The sequence below is a fragment of the Xiphophorus maculatus genome, chromosome 16 (assembly GCF_002775205.1).
Source record: "Xiphophorus maculatus strain JP 163 A chromosome 16, X_maculatus-5.0-male, whole genome shotgun sequence".
Taxonomy (NCBI): Eukaryota; Metazoa; Chordata; class Actinopteri; order Cyprinodontiformes; family Poeciliidae; genus Xiphophorus; species Xiphophorus maculatus.
This window is the reverse complement of record NC_036458.1, coordinates 13086995-13109034: the sequence shown is the minus strand read 5'-3', so window position 1 is coordinate 13109034 and position 22040 is coordinate 13086995. Positions and strand designations below refer to the sequence as shown.

Sequence of the window (22040 nt, the reverse complement as noted above, 5' to 3'; positions counted from 1 at the left end):
GAAGGATAGGTTCAGAACCTAACAACGTTTGATGCTAACAACCTGATTTTGAACACCAAAATAGACAAATTGTTGTCATAGTCCAGCATTATGTAACACAGAGGGAACATGGAGTGTGACCAGTTTTAAGTTCTCAAAGAGGAAGTTAAAGAAACTCCACCTTCTACTGAAACTGCTGATCAGTTATCACAAATGCACAACAGAAAGCATTTTAAAGAACAGCATGAAATATCTGTATTGCAGCAGCACCAGACTATAAAAGGAAAAAAGTGCAACACTTTATTTAACTGGTTGTGAACAAGACTGTCATGACACCGTCATAAACAAAACACCTGTCATGAACATGAGTAAGTCTTCATGAATATTTATGATTGTTGTCATAAAGTATCATTCGGTAAATCATGACACTTTTAATACAAAGTTGACAAAATGTCTTCGTTATGACAACTTGACATTAACCAGGAAATTGTGATCTGACATAAATTTGCTATAAAAGTATTACTGATTAAACTTTAGCTTTAATAACATAAAGCTACACAATTTTTTAAAGTTTAATCAGTAATACTTTTATAACAAATTTATTTTCCCTGACTACTTTGTGTCAAGATTAAAGTTTGGTGAAGAAGGGATATTAGTTCAACTGAAAGAAGATCCACATACCAAGACAATGTCTGCCTCTGTAGGAACAATTTTGGGATGTTCACTTGTGTGACTGGGCACCAAACCATAAACCAAAATCCATAAAGTGATGGATAATCTTGTCTGGTGTGAAAGAACTTGGCTGCCCTGCACAGATTACTGACCTCAGCCCGACAGAACACCTTTAAGACGAATGAGACTGTGACTAAAGTCGTCCAACATCAGTGTCTGAACTCATTAATGCACTTCTGGAATAATGGTTAAAAAATTTTTTCATGAACAAACTCCTAAATCCGCAATTAAAATGGGACATCATCAAAGTTCATATCAAAAGCAAGTGACCAAAACTTTTGTCAATACAGTGTCAATCATTTACAGAGCGTGACAGGACTTTAAGATTCACAAATTGAATTAAAAAAAGAAAAAATCAACCTTACAACAAAATCTGAGACTTGCGTAGGATCTTTGCACAGCACTGTTAAAATGTTTTATTTTACTAATGTTTCTATTTAAAACCACCTATTGCTTAAAACAACAATTTCTCATTTAATCCTCCGTTCTGCGCTGCATAAATGCCTCCAATTACAGCTCAAGAATAAACTTGCATGGACTAGTTCATCTGAGCAGAAAGTTTGAACAAAACTATGGAAAGAGACAGTCAATGTGACGCTGCTGAAAACACTGAGTCAGCATCCTTACTGTGCAGTAAATTTCTCATATCATTGGTAAACTTGAGCAAAGGGTCAACCAGTCTCCTGACTCATTTGTCCTTCCATTTGCAACAGAACAGTCACCTCAGACACATGTTTCATGTCTTTGTAACATCCTCCTGCAGCTGTTATTTAACAGGGTGAGATGACCATTAGACATTTTGGTAGATGTCGTCGGTAGAGATGTTGCCGTTCCCACTTACTGCCTGGAAAGACATTAACACATTTTTTTTTTACTGTTTAAACAGTAGATGTTATTGCAGTGTTTCTGTTGAGTAATTTTGACACGAATGTGCTGCAACATAATTTACCCCAACTTGGCAACCATTTCCTCTTGTGTTTTGTTTCCTTTTGTTCACCATCGACTTGCTGTGGAGTTCTTGCAGTACATCTCTGAACTGTGTTTTCTTCCTTACGCTATTCGGCTGGAAAATGTTTCAAATGATCAATAAAACATATGAGGAGGTTTCATTTTTTTCCGTGTATTATACGTCGAGTGTTGCAGTCGTGGTGTTTCTAGAGCCTTTTCTGTCAGGGACTTACTGCGCCTTCGATTTTGTTCCTCTTTTTACGCATGGGCTTTCCCCCCCATTTAGAAAACAGTTTACACAATAGAAACGCAATTAAAAAAAGAGACACTTCAATTACCGTTTCGGTTTTAGAGCTCTTTTTGCTGATGGTCAAGTTATAGTCATGCTGAAAACAGAAAAATAAAAATCTATTGCAAGCTTTCAGATTTTGTTTTGTATGCATCATTGTTGACATAAGAGAAATTCATGATTTACCTTCCTTACTATGATGAGCGTAACCAAAGCCAAGCTGTAGATGGCTAAGAGGGTAAATAACACCCACACAAGAATCCTCCACCGCATTACCTTAGGTCTTCCTGAGACATAAAAGAAGAAATTAGTTATCAGATTCACGTCAACAAAGCATCGATAAGCTATATTTTTTCCAATGCTATGGTCTTCTTACCTCCCACTACAAGAAGTGTCCCATTTGCTACAAAGGGTTGGCAGCATTCTGCCTCTTTTGCAGCACAGAGGTAAAGCCCAGTGTCGTTGCCATTAACAGAATCGATGTTTAAAAGATTTTCATGTATGTTATACCTATGGGTCTGCATAAGACGCTTATGGGAATCCTTTTTAACGAGAAACCATTCAAACTCCAGGTCTCCAGCTGAACAGTGTGGATTAATGCTGCAATTTAGAACAGCTTTTTCACCTATATTTTTCCACATCAACGGTTGCTGCTGAAACAAGCATCTCTCTGATTTTTGTGCGTGTCCTGGAATATAGAGCAACAAATAACCTTTGATTAACTTCCATCTTTAAAGTCTTTTAGAACAATAGCAGGTTTTCTGTCAAATCAAAGTTGCTTTCAAGGATTTACATTTTACTAATGTGAAACTAGGGAATCAATAGGTATGTAATTCACCAAAGATATGTTAATTTCTTACCTGTCTCGGCCAGGTGCATAAGCAGGAAAGGCAGCCAAAGCATTCGCTTCATGTCTGTAGCTTGACAGCTTGTGAGTGATCTTATGATTTCCTGAATGAGGTGATGAGAAATGACTTCAACATGGGAAGAAGGTTGTACTAAACTTCCTATTTTCTAACTTCCTTATTTAACTCTGCTAAGCAAATTACAGCTACAACATTTTGAGTTTAATATATTTCTAGGCTTATTACAATGTCACAAAAGTATTCACAGCCGCTTAACTTTTTCACATTTTGTAATTTTACAAAATTTCAATGTATTTATTTGGATTTTATGGGACATATATATATATATTTGACATTTCCAACATTTCTCAATTCCAGCCAAATTGGATGGAGAAAGTCTATGAACCACAATTTTTAATGATTGCAACAGGTTTCCTGTTGCATTAAGGCCTGTGTTTTGCCTGGATTTGCACATGGATTTACTTTGGCCAGGACCTTTTCATTATAGCTCCAGATGTTTGTATAAGGGTTGTTATTCTGCAGGTTTCTTCCAGAATTGTCCTTTATTTATAGCCATTTTCCATTAAGCCTGTCCTGCTTCTTACTTCCCTGTTCCCTGCTGAAGAGTCTCTATGTGAAAATAGTTTGCTTAGAGTAATCTGCAGTGATAATTTTGTTCCACCTTGTATTATAAGCCAGAAGGTTTAATTGCAGATATTCTTCCCCTTGTCGGTATACCATAACTCTGTGGCTCTCCTGTGTAGAAAAACATTTTCACATCATGATGTCGCCACCCTAATGTTTCTAGATATTCACTGTGAATGGTTTGTAATAAACCTTTTTTTTTTCTTTTTCTTTTTAACTATGGCTTATTGACACTTTTCCATAAGGATCAGATCTGTGATCTACACTGCACATAGTTGTCCTGTAGGTTTTGGGATACCTTTTCATTGATGCTCTCCTTGAACCTCATGCTCTTTGCTGTGCCACGCAGTCATGTGCAGGTACACAGTTTTCTCTATAACTGCCTTTTTTAAACAACTGCTTGCACTGGATTTTATTTTGGAGTATAAGAGTAAAAGGAGCTGAATACAAATGATTACTACACTTTTCACATCATCGTTTGTTTAAAAAAACATATTAATGGATTCTTCTTCACTATTGTACTCTACTTTGTGCTAATAAGAATAAAAAGACATAGAGCTTAATCTGAAAAGATGTAAAATTATCAAAAATATGAATTCACCCTGCAAAGGAGCCATCATTAGTACTCTCAGAGCTGACATATTGGCTTGTAATGCGTCATAACCTGCCGTGGAAAGCTCCTTTATCAGCTTTCATCCATCCATCCATTTTCTTTTCTTACACCCTTGTCCCTAGTAGGGTTGGGAGGTGCTTATCAGTTTTCAAGGTAGTGCAATTGTAGAACTCTGTTTAGAAAAGTGCTTTGCTACAGTCTGTTTCACAGAATAACTATATTGTGAGTGATGTTACTACTATTGCTTCTCCTGCTCTTTATATTACCATTACTACTAATAACAATGACAATAATAAATATAATAATGATTTGCTGTAAATTGATGCATTTACTTAAAAAGATTTTATTATTATTTTAACTTAACATTATTTTCTTTTTATTATTTTAATATTACTTTCATTTTATTTCTATTTTTATTATCATTTAAAGAAAATTTACCCAGCTATATCTCTGTGTATACTAATTCTTACAACCATGCAAATTATGAATAAAAATAAAATAAATTAACTAAATAACACCGTGACGTTCCCTCTTCTGGACAGTTCAATTTCTGTAGGCGGGGCCATTTGTGCTGTCGGTCACGTTTTCGTCCAATCAGAGATGGTCTTTGTGTTATCAGCCCGCCCCCTTCCACGTCGACCTGCACCTTCGCCATATTTTCAACCCTGTGGGTCCCGCAGATTTGTGTCCCCCCTCTAAGTTACTAAGAGAAAGACTTGTAGGGCAGCAGAACGCGTCAGTTTGAGTCGGAGTAAATAGTGACACCTTTATCTTCCCAGCTCTGTCCGCTTGTATTCCGCCACAATGAACATCTTCAGACTGACAGGAGACCTCTCTCATCTGGCTGCTATCATCATCCTGCTGCTGAAAATATGGAAAAGCAGATCTTGTGCAGGTGAGCTTCGACTTTAGTGTTGTCGTATTATCACATGCTACAACGTGGCGTCCCTGATTACATTTGTTAAGCTTGACCTGTGTCTTCAACTAGAATGTGTGTTATGAGTCTTGATCAGTAGCCTTTCTGCCAGCTAGCTTCACATGCTAATGGTACTGGTCATTCATTTGAGCCAAGGGCTAACGGCTAAAAGTAGAGCTAACTGCTAGCAGTCAAAAACTGCTGTTTGTAATTTCACACATCCACAAAACAGCCCACCTAATGCAATGATTTCTGTTAGTTTGAAGACAAATGTTGTCGCTTGGGGGAATGTCTGCTGTTGTAACGTTATATCGATGATCTTTGCTGAGTAACTGTGGTTTGATTTGCTGCGAGCTGCATTCCGTTGTATTTGTGCTGCTTAGTAGAGAGAAGTATTTTTATTATTATTACTATTCATGATTAGGTTAAGTTAATCTTTTAAATATAAACTACTGAAGTCACACTGGGTGGGCTTGCCAGCTCTGCACCCCCAGTGATCCTGCTTTGAGGTTTGGGGATTGACTTTTTTGGTCTGCTCTCTGACGTGGCGCTCCAGGAGAAGCTACGGAAGTTAGCAACATGCTAAAGCTTTCTCTTTTAAATTAGGGCGAGATGGATACTGTAACAATCCAATGAGGGAATTAGTTTTTGTCACAGTAGTTTGTAACACCATTTGTTGCAAAGAACATGATGTAAAAAGTTTAAAATGTCACAATATCATACAATATCCAACATCGGTGACCAACAGCAGAGATGGTATGAAGCGATGCAGTCCAGAGAACATCACTATGTACTGGACTTTGATTCAGATTGTTGAAAATTTCTGATTAACAGATGGTTTGTATACAAAACAAGGTTTTCAAATGCCCTCGTATTTTCACTTGTTAGATTACAGATATAGGGTCAATACTTTATAAGAATGTTAAAGTTGAGAAAACTGATTTATAGCCTTTTGAGTATTTGCTTTTGACATGTTTAAAACAATTCTTTGTTAACTAATTTCTGTAGTAGCAAATATTGAGACTGTAATTTCAGAATTATAGCTGCCTATTTTGTACATCAGCACCTCCCATGAGACCATACACCTCTATTTCTTCATGTAGAAATATTTACACTTGTATTTATCCACCCAAGCCTACCAGATATGAATTTTAGCAAATTCCTGTTGTTTGCACACAGTGAACATATCCATATTATAATTTGATATCTATTTCTGCATTCCTGTGGTTAACAAAGTTGGGTCTTATTGTTTTATCCGATTACCCGAAAAGAGATGGATTCTTTGTTTCCAAATAAATAAAAGTGTTTGTGAGTTATTGTGTTCAAACACCCACAATTTGATATGTGAGCATATGGTCAGTTAGCCTGATTAAGGCCCAGTTTCCAATAAAAAAAGCTAGAAGTATTTTTTCTTAAATAGCTTTACACAAGTTTCAAAGTTCAAAGTAAATTGAGGATCATATTCATGGGCTTTGATATTATAAAAAACATATATTTTTGGGATGGTTTGAAGTAATTTCCAGTAGATGTCAGTATGCTACAATGAAAAGCCTGAGTTGTGTGTTATCCAGACTGTTTTCCAGCCCATAGCTTAATTGAACTAAAACATTGTATCTGCTGATATTTTCCTGTTAAAGGCATCTCTGGGAAGAGCCAAATTCTCTTTGCCCTGGTGTTCACCACACGCTACTTGGATCTCCTCACCTCTTTCATCTCGCTGTACAACACATTCATGAAGGTGTGGTAACTGTTAACCAAACATACAAGTGCTGTTTCTTTGTGTGTCGCCACTGATGAGGGCTTCTTTTTCTGCTCGCCAGGTAGTATACATTGGCTGTTCGTACGCCACCGTTTACCTGATCTACATGAAGTTCAGGGCCACCTACGATGGAAACCATGACAGTTTCAGGGTGGAGTTCCTGATTGTTCCTGTTGGGGGTCTCTCTGTTCTCATCAACCATGACTTCTCTCCCCTTGAGGTGCGTTTAAACTGCTGTGGGGTGTACAGACTAGCTTGTTTAGGTTATATACGGCTATTCATAAAGAGAATATATTGAGTTTGTGGTCAAGCATGGCAGAGGATCAATGATGGTGGGGGGGCTTGGGTTTTCCTCCCACAGGAGATTTTAAATATAAAAGTGGTGGATTAACAATATTGACTTTGTCAACAATAATTATTCATAACATATTGCTGACTTGCTTTCTGTGGTGTTTTTATTTAAAATCTTTTTGTCTGCAGATCCTTTGGACATTCTCCATCTACCTGGAGTCTGTGGCAATCCTGCCACAGCTCTTCATGATCAGCAAGACTGGAGAGGCTGAAACCATCACCACCCACTACCTGTTCTGTCTGGGCCTGTATCGGGCCCTCTACCTATTCAACTGGATTTGGCGTTACTACTTTGAGGGTTTCTTCGACATGATTGCTATTGTGGCTGGCGTGGTCCAGACTGTCCTCTACTGTGACTTCTTCTACCTTTATGTTACCAAAGGTGGGTCATGTTCTCAATTTCTACCTGGAGATTGTATGAACACGTGCCAAATACGATGGCTCAAAACATTAAAAAAAAGGATGAAAATCTGTATTATTGTTTATAGATGAATTGAAAGTGAATTCTTGGTCACTTGTTGGGATAATTTGTTACTTCTCATTTGATGGAGGGTTTCTGGAATGTCTTTTCCTAGTACAACATTCATTCATGAGAAAGGTTATCTTCTCTGCTTGTTCCCTGAAAAACCTCACTGGAAAGTTCATCCTTAGCTGATCGGAGGTTTCAGTCATCTAAAATTCCTGAAAGGAGCAATTATTTTTTTTCCAAAGTCTCGAGTCATATTTGCGATTATGACCCTGTCATTCTGCAATGAACCAGAGGATAAATAGTCCCAGTTCCTTACAGAAGAATAGTTGTGCACACTTGGCATGCTCTGGTAATTTCCTCTCATATGCCTGAGATGTAGCTAAAATAATTTGCCTCAGTTCAAGATCTTTTCAAGGTATTGACATCACAACTATTCACTGGATACCACAGCCAGAACTTAGAAACATGCTGTTTTTTGGGTTTTCATTTACTTTTCCAGTTTGTGACTTACTATAGACAATATTTTCAGTAGAGACATTTCAGAACCCTTTACTTATTCATAAGTTTGCATGCAGGTTTTGAAGAAGGTCCAGGTGTCAAATAAAACTGGGAAATAGCCCTTAACCAAACCGTCAAATCAAAATGCACTATCAATATTGTGTTGTTTTTAAGATGCAGATAATAAAACACAACTAGGCCAATATTTAATAGTCAGTTGTACTCAATTCATATTTAAATTGCCACAAAAAATTTGAAATTTGATGCTGGGATTTTGAAATAAGAAATATTAGTAAACCTGTGCTGCGTTTTTAGTTGTCAGAGGTGATTGTACATTGCACAAAGTAGGATAGTGAAAGAAGGGCTACCTAAAACAAAATCATGTAGATGGTTAAAACGTGGACACTGTTGGGTGTTCCTAAATTATAATAAACCTAAATGCACAACTAAAGTGGCTAATATATATAAGCTTCAAGAATAATCATATTGGAAATTTATGAACTATTCTTAAAAACTGAATCCATGCCTTAAAACTAATTTAAAGCTTCTTAAAGGGCCAAAATAATGACCAAAATGTCTGTGGTTGCACTGCAAAAACAACCCACTTCTTATAAAAACAGTCAGTTCCATTACTGCTTAACTTTTTTGAATCTTATGTTTCCTTTTCATGTTCAGCACTTTGCTTCAGTTTGTGGTTTTAAATAATCTGACAATGATTTATGAAAAGGACATCTTCTAAACCCAGACAGTTCTAGTTATGGTTTCTAAGTGAGGTCTATATTTTTTTGTTTTCCTCCCTGCAGTTTTGAAAGGTAAGAAGTTGAGCCTGCCGGCATAAAGACAGACTGGAGGAGACGGCAGTCCCAGCAGACTCAGGGGGTGCAGAGATGACGTTGTGGAGTCTCATGAACGACAGCAACAGACGCCTGAAACAGCCAACTATTGGGGGGAATAAAAACACTAGTCATCTCGATGATTGCTCATGGAACTGGTAAATGCCAACAAAACACCGGCGCTGAACAAAGATCATCAACTTTTGGATTTCTGTGTTCAGCATCTTGCCTTAAAACTTCTTTTCATTGCTGTTCAAAATAGGATACATTGCTCCTTTCTTTTTTTTTTTTTTACATGTGAGGTGTATACCCTTGTTTTCTATTATTATGTCACACAAAAGGTAGACTCTGAGTACCTTGTTTGACTTTAACTTGAGAAAGTAAAAAAATGTACAGTCTTATTAAAGAGTGAGATAAAGCATAATGTATCAGAGTGCCTGATGAGGATTATGTCCATTTTCTCAGTGTTTTTGTTCATTTATCTAAAAATCTTTTGATTATTTGTGTGGATATAAGCAAATATGCTTTGAGGAAAAAACATCCAACGAAGCCAATATTAGAAGTGCATTTTTTTGTAAATTTTGCTTTAGTAAGATGAAACTAAACATTTTAACAGGTTATACTTGTTTAAAAATCACAGATTTTTACGGGGAACTCATAGAGGGATTTTGACTATAAGATGTAATGTATAGACTGGATGATCTAAGTACCAGCAATTATTTTGGCACATCAGTATTTTCAAATGGTGCTCATTTTGTTTAAACTTCCATTTCAGATAGATGTGTTCACTAGTCTTTATCACTTATATGTAGACTTCAATAAAATCTTAAAACGATGCATTGTCACATTTTTGGGGCAGATGGAGCCTCAGGCCTGGTTTTAGCTGTTATTGCACTCCTGAACCAAACTCATGAACACCTTCCAGTAGTTTCTCCATAGCTTTTCCAAACCTGAAACTGGGGTAAAAAAGAAAAACTTGCAATGTTTCTTAGAAAAATCCTCTGGCATATTGACTAACTTTTGTATCTCAGCTGATTGGTTTCTGTTCCAAATGAGCTTTTGAGCACAGCTCTGCCTTTTTTTGTTGCTTTCTAGCTGAGTAGGTGTGATGTTGTTCAAAGAGTGCATTTCTGCTAAAAGGCCCCGTCAACTTTATCTAAGTAGGCATTCCTAAAGGGTTTTTCCACATTTTGTCAAATTTTTCTTTTTCTTTTTGCATGATATCACCTCCATTAAAGATTTTATTATAATCAAACTTAAGTGGCTTGGTTTGATTACTGCAAAAAAAACACTGGAAGTTCACTTCATATAATTGTACACTTCCTTATGAAAAATATTCATGCTCTTTTTAAAATTATCTATTTTGTCACACGACCACTGATCTTGAGGGATTGTATTAGAATTTGATGTTTGACAAGTAGTGTATAATTTTTTTTCTCACCGTTTTTTATGCATTTTTGTTTATTACAATACAATTTTTAATCTGGTGCAATCAGTTGCCTTCAGAAATCATGTATACAGTCTTGTATTATAATTTAAGCTCAGTAGAAATCCAACCGTTCGATGAAGACTTTAATGGTTTGACAGAAAACATTAGTGAACCAACAGCTACAAGAAGACCAAGAAACAGCAGACCTAATTATGTTTAACCTAAGTGAAACATAAGGTTAGGTTAATTAGAGTATGAGAGATAAAAAAAAGTACCTTTTTAAAATTCACCATTAGGTCCCACCTCAGGTTTTATCATTTGGCTCAAACTTCAAATACTTGCAGAGCAAGCAAGCAATAAAAACTAAAAACTAGCTGCAGCAAATTCATGCTAAGGCTCATTCGTGGAAAGAGGCAAACATTAAGGAGAACCAAAGCATTTACATGGATATGGGGTTGGATGATGACGCAAAACCAGAGATGAAGACATGGAGGAATGTTCTTAAATGACTGAATCACTCAGCTGACCTCGACAGAAGAGAGGATGCTTTTGATAAATTTAAGAGAGGAAATCACTGAAGTTGGCTGCTGGAAAATCACAAATACGTTCATTGATTTTGATGTATGTTTTACCTTTTCTGTTTAATTCTGGTCTCTGCTTCAATAAAGTTTAAAGTCTACATTTTAAGCAAAATTTAGGTGATGGGAACATTACCGTTTCATATGCAAAAATTCCAACTTTGACTTCTAGACTAAGAAGCTCGTAAAAATGACAAAAACTTCTAAGAATGTTCAGCACAGATCGAGCAAATTATATTTTGGCCACTCCACGAATCCACCGATCGTTTTTTCACAGTAAAGCCACAAACTTTGATGTATTCCCCTGGTGTGTCATGTGACAAACACAAGGAGTGCATAATTGGGAGGAGGAAGGAAAATGACATTGTTTCAAAATTTTTCACAAATAAAAATCTGAGAAGTGTGGCATGGAATTGTCTCTATAATTTTTCGAACACTTTTACCTGCAATCACAGCTGCAAGTATTTGGGGATATATCTTTACCTGCAGTTTTTTACAGGTAGTCAAAATGTTATATTTTTGGTTTGATCTAACAGGAACACCTTCTTCCACATGCTTCCTCTGTTCCGTCCTTGTGTTGTGGCAGACTGGAAACAGGACTTGTGTCTTTTTTTGCCCCTTTATAATACAGACCAAATTTGTGGCCAGCAAAACACATTTTTCCTGTCAAGCAATTCTCAAGCCTTGATTCTCTGCAGCTGCTCCTCTTGACCCATTCTCTTCATATGTTGTCTTTTTCTAGACTATCATGGAACATTTATAGTTTTTTTTTGTAAAAACTTATTAAAACCATATACAATTTTTCCTTTCTCTGAAGTATTTACTACTTTGTGTTTGTGTATTGTATAAGACCACCTCAAAATCAATAAATCATTGTGCTGTATGAGTGCAGGTGCAAAGTACTGTATATGAAGGGCCATTTTAAACAAAATCCATTTATTTCTTTCCAATATGTGGAAAACTCAAATGAAGAAAGAAAGCAAAATATGTTAATTATGCACAAAATGTCTTAAAGCAGATTTTACAAAACTGTACTTCAAAACATGACAACCAATGTTTTAGAACAAACCTTTAGAAAAAGCAGCTTAGTCTGAAGTTCATGATAATAATCTAAATGAGGAACACAGAATTCAATGAACGTGCTAATAGAGATTGAAATCGGAGAATAATTTTTTCGTCAGTTTTCAAATGCTCATTCACATGATCAAACTTGTCAATATAGTCATGATGATTGATCATATGTTAAAGCAACTTTCTGCTGGAAAATCTTGGCTTTTGTCCCACACAATGCTGGAAACAAACACCTCATGTACATTGCAGGCAGTCTGAATGTTTTGACACTTCAAGTACAAATGATACAATAAGAAAAAAATAAAACTCTTTAATCATCAGCATTAAATGTTTTGGATTGGTTCCCTGAAGCACTACAATAAACACATTACTTCTAAATCTGAGCTGTTATTGTCAGAAAACAGTTTTTCCACATGTGCATTTTATTGAAAAACCTATGCAATTATGAATGAAAGACTGCAAGATAAAAATACTTTTACTTCATTGATTGATGTGTTAGTATTAATGCATTGAGAGCAAAATTGAAACTTGGATGATAAATATGATGCAAAATAACAAACAAACAAAATAACTGAAACAATTCTTAACATAAATGTAGAAATTTTGGCAGGAGATGGCACATAAAACATAAAATCTGGGTTACAATCTCTCCTCCTCCAGGCCAGAAAGCATCAAACATCAGCTCACATGAGGATGACTAAATGTTCAATGCTCTGATTAGTTTAAGTATGGTCTCAGGTCTTAGTACCACAACATTTGCCCCTAGGATTTCTTGTAAGGAAAAGGAATACTAGATTTCTAGAAATTATTAAAATTACCATAAAACAGCTTTATATCCTTAAAAATAGGAGACTAGTGATCTGATACCCTTTTCACTGTGTAAAATTATTATTTAACAAACTATATAAATATTATACATACTTTTTGTAACTAAAAATGGACCTAGAACAGATTTGGAGAAAATATGCTGCTGTAGCTGCATCACTGTCCTGAAACAGGATGAAGATTTGACCTGTTCAACAGAGATCAGTTCTTAAGCCCAAACTGGAGAAGTGAGCAGTATAAAAACCTCATACATATTGCACTGGAAACAAATAAAACTTCACACTCCTTTCACTACAGCAGCAAGGACACTTGCTGCTTCATAAAGAAACGACCTTGGCAGAGATTTTGAGCTTAGTGGCTCAGATCCTGACCATCTTCTGTTGAGAGGCGTCAAAACTCCAGTCACAGAGAAGACGGAGGCATTTCCCTACTGCTGCTTCAGTCCTGGAGCCTCTTCTTCACTCTTCTTCCTCTGGTTCAGGAGAAAAGGAAAAAAATGACAGTCAAAAGTAAATAAAAGAGGCCACTATTAATACAAACTGTAGATTTTACAATACATTTTTATTCTGGCCGCTTTTCACTGCTGAAGGGTGTGAACTACACTTTTTTACTGTAGGTCTGGCTGCATCTTCAGGGACAGAGCAAGGAGACCCTCCACTCCAGTTTCTAATCTTTTGCATCTTCTCGGATTTTTCTGCATTTACTTTAAGAGATCTTACCGCAGCATGTTTCACCATGGGGATAGCACATGCAGAGTTATGTGCAGAGTGAGTTTTCTGCTGGATGGTGTGTGCATGCCTGCAGAAAAGTTCACCTTTGGTCTCATCTGATCAGAACCCTCATGGTTTCTACACGTCTTGGGCCAAAATGCAAACATGACTATTTATAGCTTCCTTTCAACAATTACTTTCTTCATATTCCCAATAAAATAAGGACATTTCTGGTTAAAATGTGAAAAAGAGGCACTCTACAACTGTATGAGGTTGTTCCCTTTACCTTTGTCACATGAGGGTAGTAACGCTTCAGCAGGTTGGGAATGGTGACGAACACACCGGTAACGATGACCGAGACCACCAGGGAGAAGAGGGCAATGCCGGACAGCACAGACAGCAGAGTCATTCCTCCAATAAACAGCAGAAACACTAAACAGAAGAATTAAAATCAGCTTGAAGTGGGAAGAAAAAAAACCACATTGTTGAGTTTGAGATGTGCAACGTACCCTCAAAGAAAACAAATCCCACAACTGACATAACTATCGTAATGAGGGCAAACAGGAGGAAGACCCCAACAGGTAGAGCAGCCATGGCGCTGAACAGCAGCAGGGCAAGAGCTAAGAAAGGCCGACTGCGGAGGTACTGCCCAACCTTTGTACTTATCACCTGTGCAATCTGTAGGAGAGGAAACAACACACCTGGAAGCTCCAATTTGCCAAATAGAGAAAACACAATGGATGACAGAGGAATATCAGTCAAATACAGGTGGGACATTTGGGCTTACCTTGGGATCCTCTTGAAGGCGGTTCATCAACGTCAGCCATCTTTCGCCGAGCTGCTGAGTCAAGCTGCTGTTGCTGCCGTTACGCTGCATCTCAACCCACCTGGGAAAACAAAATCAGCCACAAAAATCTCTCAGAGAGATTCATAGTTCTTAACCTGACTGTGCCTCTGAATTCTTGTACAAAACTTTGAATTTACAAGCTTTTTTTCTTTATCTGACTGTCCAATGACACCAGCTGCACCTTCTTGAACACACAACTCAACCTTGATGCAGATGGGGAGACAAAAGTGTCAAAATTGTATTTTGCAATTGAATTGTAATTAAAAAAGTAAAATTCTTAAGTAGATTATTTACACACAAAGGGTTATATTTCAGTTCATTTTGATGAATAGGGTGTACAGTTTATAAAAAGTCAAAAATCGGTTTCTCAGAAAATTTGAATCTCCATTAGGTCAATGAAAAGAGATTTTTCTTTTTAAAGACGACTGGCTACGGAAAAGTATACTTATGTCATGTACTGTTGCGTGGTCCTTTTATATGAATTACTCCATCACTGCACTAGAGCATGGTGCTGCTTAAGTGTTGCATTAAAAGCAACCTTCATTTTGTCTGCACTGTTTGCTGAGGCACCTCATCTTTCTCTTGATAACATTCACATAATCTTTGTCAAGTTAGGTCAGACTGTTGTTATTAAAGCAAGCATTGGTACTTTTGGCATTGAGAGCAGAAACCAAGTTTTGCTGAAAAATTAAATTAGCTTCTATACAAAGCCTACGAGCAGAAAAGGGCATTAAGTTTTAAGATTGCTGCCCTGACTTTGGACTTGATAAAAAAATAAAAAAATAAATAAAAACATTTTTAAATTTCACGACAGAAATGAATTATTTGTTCCTGTGTATTCTTTTGACAAATTCAACTGTGCAGTTTCTTTTTTAAGATGCTTAGTCACATATTTAAAAAGGAAAAAGAGGAATAAACGTTTTCTGATTTAAATATTGAAAATGTTTGTTTCTTTCCACCTTAAATGAAAATTAGGAACCTAACTTTATATCTAAGAAAATATCCTTAGAGTTGCTTTCAGCTAATTCAGAAATTCCTCACAACAAAGATTTCAAGGTGGCGGATAGTGTTGGATCTTTCAAACGATTCACTATATAAGACAAATCTTAACTTGATTGAGGTTTACTAATACATCTTTCGGTCATAATAGGCTACAATAAATTGAGACAGGTCAGCAATAAACGACATCTCAGGACACTTTAGGCAAATTATACCTAGAAAGAGATACTAATTGAACCCATATAATCCGAAAACTTAGACACACTCAAAGTCTAAGGTTTAAATGCAAACATTCAAACGTTTGCAATTAAATTATTAATACTGTAAGAGGAATGAATGAGCTGCGGAGTTGTAAAACGTAAACAAACCTACAGGTGGTGAAGTGAAACGTGTTCATGTGCACGTCTGAAGAAGAAGAGTCATCACCAGTCCATCCAACAGGTATATTACAAACAGATGCTGTCTAAATTTGAATTAGTATCTATTTAATTAAAAATAATACTGAAATGAAGGCTTATGCAATCGGAAACACTTTACTGACACGTATACTACCAGTAACAGACCTAAACTTAATGTTTCTGGAGTCACGACGAAGTGCTGCTGGATCCACATACCTGGAAAAGGCGCTCACAGTGACCCTGCTTTGACCCTCAGCTCCTCGCTGCTCTCAGCATAAAACACCAAATCCTGAAGCTTCCCACCGCTCTTACAAACCATGGTGAGGAACACACCCTTTAAATACAAGCACTCCTCTTTGTTTCCTCCCCCATCTTCCTCCTCCGGATTCTTCATGCTGCGGCTGCTGGGGCTCACTGCTGCCCTCTGCTGTTGACTAAAGATACTGGAGCACAACCGGGTTTCAACAAGACAGTAATGAATTATTTAAAATCCGATTGAGAATATTTAATTTGACATTAAACAGCTAAACCGACAGGCTAGAATGTTTACCAAGCTATCGGGTATATATTTAAAATGATTATTATTACTATTATTTTTTAAAGACACAATTTACCATAAACTGGCTTGCCCAGCCCAGTGTTTAATGCTCTACTGCCACCTTGTGGTTATTATGAGCTCATATTTTCATCAACTAGACCTACAAACCTACAAAGCAATCATTTCATATTAATTTATAATGAATAATTGTTTTGCTTTTTCTTTCCCACCGAAGAAAATGTTTAATTAGTAACAAAGAAATTACAGCAGCACAAGTGCCAGAAACAGATGACAAGCATAGCAAATATTATTCTATTTAAAAATTTTTTTACAATATCTTCGCTCTGGAAACTTTTGTATATATTTTACTTTTAGTATCAGGTAGATTCCGGGATGATACAGAAAAGTTGCACATTTTTAAAATGAAATAAAATTGAATTGAATTTTAATTTGGATACATGAGCACACCAAAAGTCAGACCAAACCATGTTTTTCCCCAGCTATTTCTATAAATTAATTAATTTAATCCATGCATTTGTTTATTACTAATGCTGCTTTTCGTCCTTTAGTCAATTTTTTTTTTAAATTGGTCACCCAATCAACCCAACCTCGTTTAAACCAACAAAAGACAACACTTATGGGCTACAGTTAATTATGAAGTAAGAATTATGACAAAAAATGAATATTGATTCAAAATTAAATAATTTTTCTGATGATCTTTTTATTTAATAAAAAACAAACTAACCCTTTCAAATTAGCCAAATTTGTTATAAGGATTATAGGTGTAATTAAGAAAAACAATTGTGACATGAATACATTTGCAATGAAGTGGGATCTTTGCATGATAATAATGCTTAACAGTTGAAAGTTGATTGAACAATACAATAACCATGAAAGTCGAATATTGGCTTTGAACTGGATCAAACATTTCTATTAGACCATTTAAATACAAAATGATAATTAAAAACACACCATCCTGTACCTGCAGCAAGGGCCGCATTTAGATATGAAGTGTTTTTCTGACCCAAACAAGAACTCGTTGCTGTGTAAAGTTCCCACTGTTAACGGCCTGTACATTGCACAATTATTTATTTGCCCGATATTATTAATTAGAGCACGGCCAGGTTACCAATTAAGCAAATGGTTGTTTGGGATAATTGTTATGTCCCAATCTTTCCCTTTGGATCATCACACATTTGTAATTACTTGTTTCTAAATATATTCCCACAATTTTCTGATCGTACGAATTGTGGGCGTGGCTTCTGTCAATGTTCCGTCAGCGAGAACGCAACGAAGCAACCCGTCAACTTTATTCTGTCGCTTATGACAGAATGGCATTCCATTTTCTCTTCAACACTTGCTTCAGAAGAGCCAACTTAAGACTTGCATTTTGATTTTGACATTCAACCTAGAGATAGCAAAATTAAAGAATATCATGGAAGAAGAGGTAAAGCTCAATCTCAAACTTGAGAAATATGTGGTTCTTCAAGGTAAGCTGTCAGTGTACCACACTGAAGGGTTCCTGGGTGAGGGCTCCTATGGGACAGTGGTCAAATGCACCAAGCTTGACAACGAAGAGCTTGTGGCTGTGAAGGTTTTGCGCAAAGACTGTTTCAAAGAAGGAAAAAAAGAGGCAAAAATACTGAGGAAAATCCTACAACTCGACCCTGAGAAAAACAACTTGCTGAAGTTCATTGAAAGCTTCAAATATAAAGGGTACCTCTGTTTGGCCTTTGAAATTCTGGATGTGAGTGTCTTTGACTTTATAAAGAGCAGAGGTTTCGTACCGCTCAGTCTTTCTGAAATCAGAGTAATTGCTCAACAGTTGCTTGTAGCTTTGAATGCTTTGAAAAGTGCCGGTCTGGTTCATGCTGACATTAAGCCAGACAACATCATGTTTGTCAACCATAGGTCACAGCCTTTGAAAGTGAAGTTGATTGACTTTGGGTTGGCTGTGAAAGTGTCCAAATTGTGGTTTGTGGGCACTGTTCAAGCCATCGGTTACCGGGCCCCTGAAGTCATCTTGGGTCTAAAAATGGATGAAAGTGTCGACATGTGGTCTCTGGGTTGCAGTTTGGCCTACATGTACCTTGGTTACAACCTCTATCCTACACACTGTGTATATGAGGTCATTAGGGCTATCGTCCACATTCATGGTCAACCCCCAGATGATGTGCTGAAAGATGGCATGGATGTGCAACACTTCTTCACTAAACTCACTGACTCTTCTCACTGTAAGTTCAGACTGAATACACCAGCTGAATATACAAATGCAACAGGGTATGGAACGCAATTTAAAAGCGGCATTTACAACCGCCTACACAGCCTTGATGACCTGCTGAAGACCCGCCCAAGGCCTATGAACCCAATGGAGCGTGAAGATTCCCTTGGATTTATTAGCCTGCTAAAACAAATGTTGTTGGTAGATCCAGAGGTCCGAATCACCCCAGGAGACGCTCTCAGTCATCGTTTCATAACTATGAACAATTTCTCAGGTGAGAGAAATGACTCCTGTGGAGCATCAGCTTCGAAAATGGTGACTGACGGCAAAATTCATGAGTTTGCAGTAAACCATTATGTTACTTCAAGTGAAGAAGCTGGAAGAACAATGGAAGATACAGCCGAAAGACTGCCAGGTGAGGCTAGAGATTCTGTTCTCATAATTAATACAAAACTCCCATCATCAAACATCGCAACCACTTCATTCAAAGATTACAAACCCTCTTTTTCAGAAAAAGAACAGCCAAGAAGGGCCTTAATGACAGTAAGACCCTGTTTTAAAGCTCAGCAAGAAGGTGAGAATCAGACAGACACTGCAGCCGATGGAAGAAATGATGAACCCTCAGGTGAAGCATTTTAGCACTTAAAACAAAAGATGCACCGATCCACTTTTTGTAGAGTCAGACATAAATGTACTGAATTACAAACTTATTTGATAATTCTGCACCAGTACAGCATACTTACACCAATGGATTCATAATAATAAAACAATAGGTTGACTACCTTGGTCAACTGTGCAAAAATAAACTGCGACAAACCTTCTTTCAAATGGTTTACAAAGTGCAATTAGAAATTCTAAGTATAATGTAAAATAAGTAATAAAGTATGACATCACTCAGAACACAACACATAGAATTAGACTGAATAGATCTGCCCTTACGGATTGGGCACACTGACATGAGTGAAGTTGCCCCCCGCCTCCCCGCCCCCCACCTTCTTAAAATCAGACAAAATTGGTATCAATTGTTTGTGCTACATTTGTGCAGCAAAAATTTTCATTTGTGCCGCTATCATTTTAAAGATATTAAGAAATGTTTCCAGAGGTCATGAAAGGTCAATCAGCCCTCCCCACCTTCTTCAAATCAGACAAAACTGGTGTCTATCAAGTCGACTACGTTTGTATTGGTTAGTGCATCAGAATGTTTTGTTTGTGCTGCTTTGGCTTTGAATATATTAATGAAAGTTTAAAGGTCCCCCCATTTTATAAAATCAAAATGACCTTTAAACTTTCATTAATATTTTCAAAGTCAAAGCAGCACAAACAAGAATATTTGCTGCACAAATTAGCACAAACATACTTGAGTTGATTGACACCAATCTGAAGAAAGTTGGTGGGGCTGTTTGACCTTTTATGACTTGTGGAAAAATTTCTTAATATCTTTGAAATGATTGCGGCACAAACGAAAATATTTGCTGCACAAACCAGCACAAATATAACAAAACCATTTGACACCAATTTTGTCTGATTTGAAGAAGGTAGGGAGCAACTTCACTCAGGTGGCACATTGTCACGACACAAAATCTAGACGTTTTTTTCAATGTCAGGATCAATACAGATATTATTACCGGGTAAGCGCATCTCTACCTAAAACTGTTGAGAATATATATATATCTCAAACACTAAAGTCGCTTCCAGTAGAGATGATAAACCTTTTTTATTTCCAGAGAAGGAGCAGATGGGGAGGACCTTCATCAAAGTGAGGCCTTATTTTTTTGCTTACCAAGAATCAGCTGAAACTATTATCAAAACTTCAGGCAAGAGTAAATTTCTACCCCCAGGTAAGACCTTATCTCCAAAACCCTGGAGTATGTTTTTTCTTTTGCTTCAAGTTTTAAAACAACTTCTTGCATTTCATTTGATCCAGCCTTTGGACACAGAAGTAGGCAGAAGGGGTCGGAGTCAAAAGCCTCTGGAAAAGCTCTGAACTATATAGAGTGGAAAAAAAGGACCATTATCAAAGTAAAGCCATATTCTGCTGCTGATCAAGACAGAAAAGACAGAGCTGACACGGAAGATGCTTCGTCAAAAAAAGCCAGGTTCACTGATACTGAAACTTCCAAGAAATGCTCTGCTGCAGAGAGAGAAGCCATTTTCTGCATAGAAAGGAACACTTCTCATTTTGTGGAAGTTAAAGCTCGTAAGACATCAGCAAAGAAGACCTGGAACTTCTTCTCTTGGCTGATCAAATTCATCTCATGCAACAGAAAATGTGATTAAAACAGTGCACAGAACTCCACAGGCTAAACCTGAGCGTTGCGTAAAGACTCCAAAGATCAAGAATTGTGTATCTCTGAGCATAATAAAACTTCTTAATTCCATTAAAAGTAGATACAAAGATGTTGTTCCTGTGTTACCTTTATCACAGATGGTACATAAGTAAAGGTTGAATATGTTGAGTCTTTTCAGCAGTAAATACAAACAGTAGTGTGAGTTTCTGACCATGTAATAGAGGTGTGCAATACTGCATATTTTGGTATTGGTCCAATACCAACACCAATGCTTTTTATTTAGGTTTTAACATATCATTAAACCTCTGACCCTTAGGTGTTTTTGTACTTTTTCCTTTGAATTATTTTAGTTCAAACATAAGACAGAATTTTAACAAAATGTATAGGTTCCTGGGGTTCATTATTGTTCCTAATTAAAGTTAAAAATAATTCACAATGATGTTAGATACTCTTGGTTAATTATAGCAAATGCATGACACAACTAGATGATATTACTTCATTTTTTATATATACGACAACGTTGGTTTGGATATATTTTTCTTCTAAATAAAATAAATTATGATTTTATATGTGTAAGTGAAAATCTTAATATTTTTTCAAGTTGCATCACATCAATGATAACTGGAACATAAATCAACCCTCTGATTTAAAACTTTATTTTTATCACGTAAAGTACTTTGAAGTGCCTCGCTGCTGAAATGTGATGTACAAAAACAACTGACTTGACATTTCTATTTAACTGAATATACTGCCTGATTGTCTAATGGTATGCCTCCCTCTTGTGGCTAGTTTTGGAAGCTGCAACAATACATTATGTTAGTCCAGTTGTTTTAGTTCAATCTTCTCACTGTCTTGTACTCCTTGCTGGGTTGCTGGGAATCGGTGTGATTATCATATTGTTTTACAATCAGAATAAAGCAAAACAAACACAAAAGTTGAGGATATTTTAAAAGTTTTTATTTAGTGTCTTTTGCATGTTCCATGCACACTGTAAATTATTTACAACTTGATCACCACTTGTTGAACCAAATGTATTGTTTTCCATAGAACAATGCTGGCATGCACCCTGTCTGCCTAACTGTGCTAAAAAACATTAATTAATGGGCACAATGACAAACTATAGGATTGTTTGTTTGTGCATTACTGAAGGCAGATTGTACATTTTTCATTTACGTAATTAGGAAAATAAGTCAATTATAAATGATATTATCTTCCTTGAAACAGAAGCACATAATGTGCAAAATGCCTTAGGTTATATG

General features: G+C 36.6%; 3 protein-coding genes across 4 annotated transcripts; 1 reads left to right on the top strand and 2 right to left on the bottom strand.

The window, feature by feature from the left end:
- Window positions 1–512: 512 nt before the first annotated feature.
- Window positions 513–2894, bottom strand: LOC111611584. Its single transcript, XM_023348591.1, has 6 exons — window positions 2809–2894; window positions 2325–2636; window positions 2135–2235; window positions 1998–2045; window positions 1661–1774; window positions 513–1555 (listed from the first exon to the last, which is right to left on the bottom strand). Exons 1-6 carry the CDS (start codon window positions 2858–2860, stop codon window positions 1502–1504), a joined length of 681 nt encoding a protein of 226 aa, XP_023204359.1. The 5' UTR covers window positions 2861–2894; the 3' UTR covers window positions 513–1501.
- A 1790-nt stretch (window positions 2895–4684) lies between these two features.
- LOC102224260 (ER lumen protein-retaining receptor 2-like) lies at window positions 4685–10132 on the top strand. The gene is made up of 5 exons (XM_005808864.3): window positions 4685–4946; window positions 6605–6705; window positions 6788–6946; window positions 7207–7459; window positions 8848–10132. Exons 1-5 carry the CDS (start codon window positions 4856–4858, stop codon window positions 8880–8882), a joined length of 639 nt encoding a protein of 212 aa, XP_005808921.1. The 5' UTR covers window positions 4685–4855; the 3' UTR covers window positions 8883–10132.
- A 1671-nt stretch (window positions 10133–11803) lies between these two features.
- Window positions 11804–16129, bottom strand: tmem159 (transmembrane protein 159). 2 transcript variants are annotated; one of them, XM_023348575.1, is made up of 5 exons: window positions 15951–16129; window positions 14278–14377; window positions 14000–14168; window positions 13777–13922; window positions 11804–13252 (listed from the first exon to the last, which is right to left on the bottom strand). In XM_023348575.1, exons 2-5 carry the CDS (start codon window positions 14365–14367, stop codon window positions 13208–13210), a joined length of 450 nt encoding a protein of 149 aa, XP_023204343.1. In that variant the 5' UTR covers window positions 14368–14377; window positions 15951–16129; the 3' UTR covers window positions 11804–13207. The 2 variants fall into 2 exon arrangements, with proteins under 2 accessions (XP_023204343.1, XP_014327932.1); XM_014472446.2 differs by having other exon boundaries at window positions 16064–16128.
- Window positions 16130–22040: the final 5911 nt, after the last annotated feature.